At 42.9% G+C, this 7,891-nt stretch overlaps 1 protein-coding gene across 1 annotated transcript; it reads right to left on the bottom strand.

Moving 5' to 3' along the window:
* Positions 1-264: 264 nt before the first annotated feature.
* LOC124648592 (histone deacetylase 8-like) lies at positions 265-6,972 on the bottom strand. Its single transcript, XM_047188322.1, has 4 exons — positions 6,782-6,972; positions 4,795-5,132; positions 1,361-1,947; positions 265-567 (listed from the first exon to the last, which is right to left on the bottom strand). Exons 1-4 carry the CDS (start codon positions 6,970-6,972, stop codon positions 265-267), a joined length of 1,419 nt encoding a protein of 472 aa, XP_047044278.1.
* Between the last annotated feature and the right edge of the window lie 919 nt (positions 6,973-7,891).

Below are 7,891 nucleotides of genomic sequence, written 5' to 3'. Positions count from 1 at the left end.
CATACAGATAAGTGGTGATCCAAGAGATCTTTGGCATTCTTTATTTTAACACTGAGATCTTGACATACTTTATTTAAACACTGAGATATTGGCATACTGAAACTCAGCAAGTACCAATTGACATCGCATGACAAACATAGAACAAGACATGTACGATAACTATGCGGCCAAGAACGCAGGTCTTTTGCCGAGGGAAGATGCGGGAAATAGCATTATTTTAAACCGAGGTTGTTCACCGTCCCAATTTCAGACAGGTGTGCCTTTCTATATGTCCTTCAAGAAGGGAATGGACTCTCTCCAGAATTTCTTCAAGACGTCGACCTCTTTCACGGCGTATTTCTCATCCTCTGGATAGAAGGCGATTGGGTCATCCAGCAATGGGGCTTCAAGGTTCAGAACACCTTCTAGAGTCGCATGCAGACAATATGCTGAATAACTGATGTTGTAACCTCCTTCCTGGACAATCAGTATTTTCCCATCGCTGTGCCGATTAGCCATGTTCCTCATTATTTTTCCAATTCTCCTATAACCTTCCATGGTTAGGCACTGTCTTGCAAGTGGATCGAACTGCATGAAAAATACTCACGATTACTTGACTTGTACAACAGACTCATGTAGCTCTTTCGTGCAAAAAAACAAGGACTAATACAGTTTAAGACAAGAGGCTATGCATACATGGTCACTTCAATCTTCAAGGTACAACTGCTCGTCTTTAATTTAATAGTACTCCCTCTAGTGTCTTTTAATTAACTCGAATTTAATACAAAGTTGTACAAAATATAGTTTGCCTAAATTAAAAAGAACCGGAGGGAGTATATACTTTCCACCCAATGTATGATAAATATAGTTTATTGTTAATTAATATGTAACTTCAGTTCCACCACATTTGAGGCCGGGGCTTACCCCATTTCAAAAAAAAAAAGTTCCACCACATAGATTGCCTAAATTAACGAAAAGAAAACAAGTTAATTGCCATAAATTTAGTCATCCCCATATGTACCTGTATATTTGTTGTTTCGCTTTGTATGATGTATTTATAATCTTCACATTATATTATACAAGATGGTAAACATAGGGTAACAGAGCGTAGCTTAGTTGGTGGAAGATGTGAATGCCACCGAGGTTTGAGTTCTCCCCCACCCATTCAAGTGTTGATGCATATTTGTTCTATCAAAGAAAAGTTGCCTAGTTCCTCCTAGGCAGTCTATTTCTTTTTTACACAAGATGGCAAGTGTTAACTATAAATTTACTTACGAATATGTTCCGATTGTTAGAATGCGCAACTGCACATGATCTAGCAAGATTGATGAATATAAGTTGTGATGAACTAAGTAGGAAAAAATACATAACTTCAACTTACCGCGCTAGAGTCTTGGCCAATAACAAACACCATAAGCTGAGGTTGAAACTTATCAATTGCTGGGACAACCAATTCATTCACTGCATATTCATACCCTGCATCCCCACTTCCATTAGGCAGAGGTATGTTGAGGTTGTATCCAAGCCCCTTTCCTTCACCAATCAAATCAGCTGAGCCACTCTGCGCATGTGAGTATGACGGATCCCAGGAGCCATGCTTCATGTGAAGAGAGATGGTCAGCACGTTGTCTGTTTGGTAGAAGCGTTCTGCGGTGCCATTTCCATAGTGCGCATCGATATCAACAACGGCGATCTTTGTGAGGCCTGAATCTAGAGCCAGCTGCAAGGCAAGACCCGCATTGTTCAGAATGCAGTAGCCGTCGGCACGATCCGGGTGCGCGTGATGGCCAGGGGGGCGGACCAGTGCGTAGGCCATCTTCCCACGTCCATCTAGTATGTGCCTCGCCGCCGATAAGGTTGTTCCAGCAGCCAGAAGCGTTGCACCCCATGAGCCAGGGTTCAAGAAAGTGGTCTTATCGAGTTTCTTGCCCCCGCTGGCGTCCGCTTGCACGAGCTCATCAATGTATTCTGTCAACCACAGAAACAATAAGGGTCCGTTCGAAATAAAGTAAGTTTGTAGGAATTTTACAGGAATTCGGTTGAAACGCAAAGACCATCTGGATCTACCACAACAGAAGTGGAGGTGATTTAAACAAGGGTAACAAGCTAGTTGACAGTACCAAAACTTATTTTTGGGAAATAAAGATTCCGTTAAAGAGTTTTTTGCATGATCTCTTCATAGAGGTGTAATCTTTGCTGAAGATAACCTTGTAAAATGCAACTGCCATAGAAATACGAAATGTGTATTCTCTCATCTTGATGAGACTATTAAATATTTATTCTTTCAGTGTAAATTTGTTAGATCTATAGGGTCTGTCATCCTAGTAAATCTACTTATACCTGCCACATAGTATTGCTAATATATTTGTCAAATATTTAAACAATGCGATCACATGTATAATATACTTAATTATTAGGGTGCAACACTGGCTGTGTAGAAATGAGAAGGTTTTTAAAGATAAAAATTATCCTGTCATGCAGATTATATACCGATGCACGGGCGCTACTCTGTTCGTGGGCGTATCAACGACGTGTGGAGAATCACGATCTATTTATAGAGATATATACAACGGTTTGAAGGACACGATGAGAGGTATTTTTATCCAACATAGATGACAGCGTAATCTTCAGATCGATCCTCCATCCTTTATATGGCATTACAGTTTCTATGAGGATTACTTTGTATTACGACTTTTTTTTAATCTTTTGTTTAACTGAATTTTATTGGCTATGTTCATCCTAACTATGTACATGCCGGTGTACTGCTTAAACCTTTTAAATAATAAAATATCCTTTATAAAAAAAAGTTTGGCAAACCGATACGAGTTCTAGGTTATATGATTTTGTGGAGTGCGGATTTGCTAGATGTCGTAAGGCACCCCGCCACTATTTGTGCCCTACTTTGTTGGAGATTTGTGTAAAGTCCACCCAGTCAAAGCCTGTGGCCCATTTTCTTTTAAGCCCCCTCCTCCCTAGAGTTAGAAATTCATGCACTCGTCCGCCTAGAGTTGATAACCATACCGACCTACCCGACCCCTCTAACCCTAATCCATCCCTCCTGGAGCGTTCTCTCCTGCTCTGGCCGCCTCCCTCTTATTTCTTCTCGTCATGGCCATCCCGCCTCCTCCCTCTCCTTCCTCCTCGTCACACCCCTCTCCGACGGACATGCGTGGCGACGGACCGCATGCCCGCGGTGGCTGCCCATCTGAGGACGACCCCACGAAGCGCCTTCGGGAGCTCGCATCTTGCCATGTGTGGTGCCCCCGGGAGCTTGCCTCCGGAAACGCGCAATAACTTTGGGTGCTCGCCTCCGACCATCGAGGTCGGCGCCCTTCTCTACCACTCCACATATCAGGGCAAGGCGGGCTTGGATCTAGACCTCTATTTTTAATTTTTAATTATTTTTTTCTCTTTTGGCGAGACGGACCTAAGTTCCTGGTCATGTGTTCCTACCATGAAACACATTATTTCTTCTTTTCTAGATCTTGACTGAAACAATACGGGTTCCGTGCAATTCAAAAAAAGGTGTGTGTGTATCCGTCACCGGTCGTTTTACTTACATACATGGGTTTGTGTGTATCCGTCACCGTTCGTTTTACTTTGATATTCGGATAAAAGGAGGAAAGAGAATGCTATTTTTCATCTACCACGGAGAGCGAGAATCTTGAGAATAAATCAACGGTGACGGAAACACCCACAACCTTGCTTGTGTGTATGTTTGAAAAATCATGACAATTTATATTGAACTTGTATGAACCTTTTTATCTCTGGATTAGATCTTATATATGCAACTTGCATGTTATCAAAATTTACACAAAATTTACAGGTTTTTATTACAGATTCATACGTATGAAACTTGATATCAACTATTGCATCTTGTATGAACATTTCAAGATTCAATGTAGTTTTTGAACATACCGTTCACACAACTATGGACCTTAAAAATAATTACATGAGTTTGTATCTTCGACAAGTCTTAAAGCACATATGAAACTGACTGTGATGTTTTGAAGGCCGAGCTACATGTAGCTCTTTATTTTTAAAGATTCAAAATTTGTGTTTTAAAACTTTTTAAAGATCTGAAATAAAATTCTGGAGGTAGCCAACCATGTATGCTATAATGGTGTAAAATATCAATATAAACTAATTTATATTTTAGGGTACATAAAATTAATAAAATCTGATAAATTTTATAGTTTTAAAATATGCACTATTAACTGTAAAATTTATAGGTTTTTGTTTTTTTGTGATGAAGTAGTTCCTTAAGAAAGGGAGCCTTGGCGCAATGGTAAAAGCTTCGGGTTTAAGTTGTGGAAACAGTCTCTTGCAAAAACTGAAAGGACAAACTGCGTACGATAATCTATTGTGGTCTAACCCTTTTCCGGACCTCGCGTGAAGCGGGAGCTTCATGCACCGGGCTACCCTTTATGTGTAGAATTTTATTTTAGATTTTTTAAAACTTTAAAAAACAATGTTTAGTGTTTGCAAATAAAAGGTTAAATGTAGCTCGGCTTTCGTTTGAAGTTACCCGCATGAAACTGAGATATTTAAATTGTATCTGTGGTGAAACTTTGTTGTACGGACTTGTACAAAATATTTTTTTTGTAAAAAATTACCTCCATCATTTTATTTTTGTATATGTTTTGTTTTCTTTGTTTTAATCTGTATGAGATTTTCTTAATTTTCTCTGTTATTAATCTCTAAATAGTATTACTGTGGGGATGATGGTGTTATCTTTTAAACTGTAGTGAACTTAAAAAGTGAGCTGGTGCATCGTTCTTACATGAGGGAATTGCATTTGATTTGGGGGCTGACCTTGGGTGTGGAACTTGAGGAGGTCGCTGGTGTGGGCGGGGCTGCCGGAGTGCCAAGAGAGGAAGGGCGCTATGGGCCCTCGGCGGAGGATGGAGACCATGTTGCGGACGCGGTCGGCGCCGTCGAAATGCTTCTCGAGCACGTCGAGAAACCCCGGGTCAAGGCCCGTGTCAAACATGCCGCTGCCGGCGTCGTGGGCCAGCATGCCCTCGTGCCAGAACACCGCCAGAGTTTCCGTCGCCCCCGCAACCACCATGGAGGACGAGGATGAGTCTGTCGCCGGCAGGCGCCAGAGTTTCTCTGTGGTGGTTCGTGTGTTCACCGGAGCTCGAGTTTGGCTCCGAGCACACAGAGAGGGAGGGACTATTTAAGACATTAAGCGTGACGCAGTATGAGCAAAGCGATGAGTACACAGTGCAAGCTGCCATTAAGCGTGACTCCCTGATGAGCAAAGCGATAAGTACACAATGCAAGCTGCCAATAAGTGTGACTCCCTGATGAGCAAAGCGATGAGTACACAATGCAAGCTGCCATTAAGAGTGACTCCTTGATGAGCAAACGATAAGTACACAATGCAAGCTGCCAATAAGCGTGACTCCCTGATGAGCAAAGCGATGAGTACACATTGCAAGCTGCCATTAAGAGTGACTCCCTGATGAGCAAAGCGATGAGTACACAATACAAGCTGCCAATTAAGCGTGACTCACTGATGAGCAAAGCGATGAGTACACAATGCAAGCTGCCAATTAAGCGTGACTCCCTGATGAGCAAAGCGATGAGTACACAATGCAAACTGCCATTAAGCGTGACTCCCTGATGAGCAAAGCGATGAGTACACAATGCAAGCTGCCATTAAGCGTGACTCCCTGATGAGCAAAGCGATGAGTACACAATGCAAGCTGCCATTAATCGTGACTCCCTGGTGAGCAAAGCGATAAGTACACAATGCAAACTGCCAATAAGCGTGACTCCCTGATGAGCAAAGCGATGAGTACAGAATGCAAGCTGCCATTAAGAGTGACTCCCTGATGAGCAAGCGATAAGTACACAATGCAAGCTGCCATTGCATGACTCCCTATGAGCAAAGCGATGAGTACACAATGCAAGTTGCTATTAAGCGTGACTCCCTGATGAGCAAAGCGATGAATACACAATGCAAGCTAGCGTGACTCCCTGATGAGCAAAGCGATGAGTACACAATGCAAGCTGCCATTAAGCGTGACTCTCTGATGAGCAAAGCGATGAGTACACAATGCAATCTGCCATTAAGCGTGACTCCCTGATGAGCAAAGCGATGAGTACACAATACAAGTTGCCATTAAAAGTGACTCCCTGATGAGCAAAGCGATGAGTACACAATGCAAGCTGCCATTAAGCGTGACTCCCTGATGAGCAAAGTGATGAGTACAAGCAGCGCCATGCGTCTGCATCACCATGCAAGCTGCCATGTTTCAGTCACTCAAAACATGGTGGCCACGGCAGCCGTTGCTCTAGTCCAAATGGCCGACTTAGGGTGCGTCTTAGTTCGTTGTCGATAGCCGTGTCGGCAAAGAGATGCACGCAAAAGTAGCTAGGTTATTGCAACGGCTACACGCACCGACATTTCCAGTAGACCATTTTAAAAAAAGTTGAAATTTAAAAACTTGAGAAGACGTCGATTTTTATTCAAATGTATACATACTTTGCAGAATTTTATGCTAAAAACATTTAAGAATCCTAATATGATGGTAGAAGATGTTGCGGTCGAGGCTGCCTGCGTCGTCCCTGCCATCGCCGCCTCCACCACCTTCATCGTCGCCCGCCCTCCGGTTCATCCTTTGGTGTCGGGGCCGGCGCCGACACACCACTAAGTCGACCCGAGCATGAAGTAAACTAGGACGGCGTGGTGAAGACCGGCGCACCACGATAATTGGGAGGAGGAGGTTGGTATTTCAGCTCAAAAAAAGGCTTGTATCCGTGTTGGACCAGCGTCTCATCGACATCTCACCCATGCCACCATGAGCATTGGCCAAGGCTGTTGTAGCGGCAGGAGTAGGGGCTGAAGAAGCGGGCGAGCTCCGTCTCCCGTTCCAACAAGAGTGGGAGCCACGGATGTTCGACCCCATGATAGATCTGCTTGTTGTGCCGGTGGCAGCTCGACCCGGCGTTGCGTGATCTAGGCACGTAGATCCACCCCATCTGCAATCGGGGAAACTACCTATAGCGGCGTTGGAGATGTTCCAGTCATCATGTAGTATTCTGAAATCCGGCTGCACGAGAAGGCCATGTTGGTGTAGCACCGTCGCTTCCTCCTGACGCTGGATGTGGACTCGTGAAAGAAAAGAAATAAGAAGCATTTGTGGAGCACATTATCGGTAATATAATCAGCCGAGATAATGTAGAAAAGAAAACGCATATGCAGGTATAGAATACGGTTCGATGTGCGATGCAACAGGTCAGCTGTCATTTCTTTTTTCCACGAAGGGGTCGATTTTTTCCAGTATTTTTTTATACCATTCATATAAGGACAGGCCGCCTCGTTAAAAACCTTCTAGTCTCGTTCGATACCCTGGAAGGAAAAGAGTGCGTCTAAAACCTGTTGCCACAACAACCAGTACAGTTCTGTGTGACCAAAGTTACATCTTTAATTACATTGGGAATAATAAAACTAGGGGGATCGCAGTCCCAGAAAATAGAATTATTAGAATCAAAACAAGTTCTAGCTAACTTATGCGCCACCATGTTTGCTTCTATAAAACAATGTTGTATGGAGAAAGGCCCGATCCTGCTTGCCACCTGAAAGCAGTCAGAGAGCAGAGGCGAACCTAGGAATTTGTCGATGCCTAGGCGTGTCGTAAGCTGACTAATTTTTTTCTCTCGCACTAGTAAGCATGATATGAAGCAAATAGTGTTTTCAAAATTGTTTGAATTCGGAAATATGAATACAATAAATTACGCTTTCTACTGTTCACAAGTTCATAACATATTTGAATATTCATAAATTCACAACACATTCTGTACTGACATATTCGAATCGGAACAATTTTGAACTGTATGAACAATTTTAAAACTCATGAACATGTTTCAAATCTCTAGATATTTTTTGAATTGTATGAAT

The sequence above is a fragment of the Lolium rigidum genome, chromosome 4, assembly GCF_022539505.1.
Source record: "Lolium rigidum isolate FL_2022 chromosome 4, APGP_CSIRO_Lrig_0.1, whole genome shotgun sequence".
In the NCBI taxonomy this organism is placed as follows: Eukaryota; Viridiplantae; Streptophyta; class Magnoliopsida; order Poales; family Poaceae; genus Lolium; species Lolium rigidum.
This window is presented reverse-complemented; position numbering and strand designations above follow the sequence as displayed.

What these genes read in the sequence shown, in the direction of transcription:
- LOC124648592 (XM_047188322.1), bottom strand. Translation starts at nt 6,972, where the DNA reads ATGGGGTGGATCTACGTGCCTAGATCACGCAACGCCGGGTCGAGCTGC. An exon ending in CCTCAAGTTCCACACCCAAG is followed by an intron (nt 1,948 to 4,794) that starts GTCAGCCCCCAA and finishes TGTGGTTGACAG; the next exon opens with AATACATTGATGAGCTCGTG. An exon ending in TTGGCCAAGACTCTAGCGCG is followed by an intron (nt 568 to 1,360) that starts GTAAGTTGAAGT and finishes TTTTTCATGCAG; the next exon opens with TTCGATCCACTTGCAAGACA.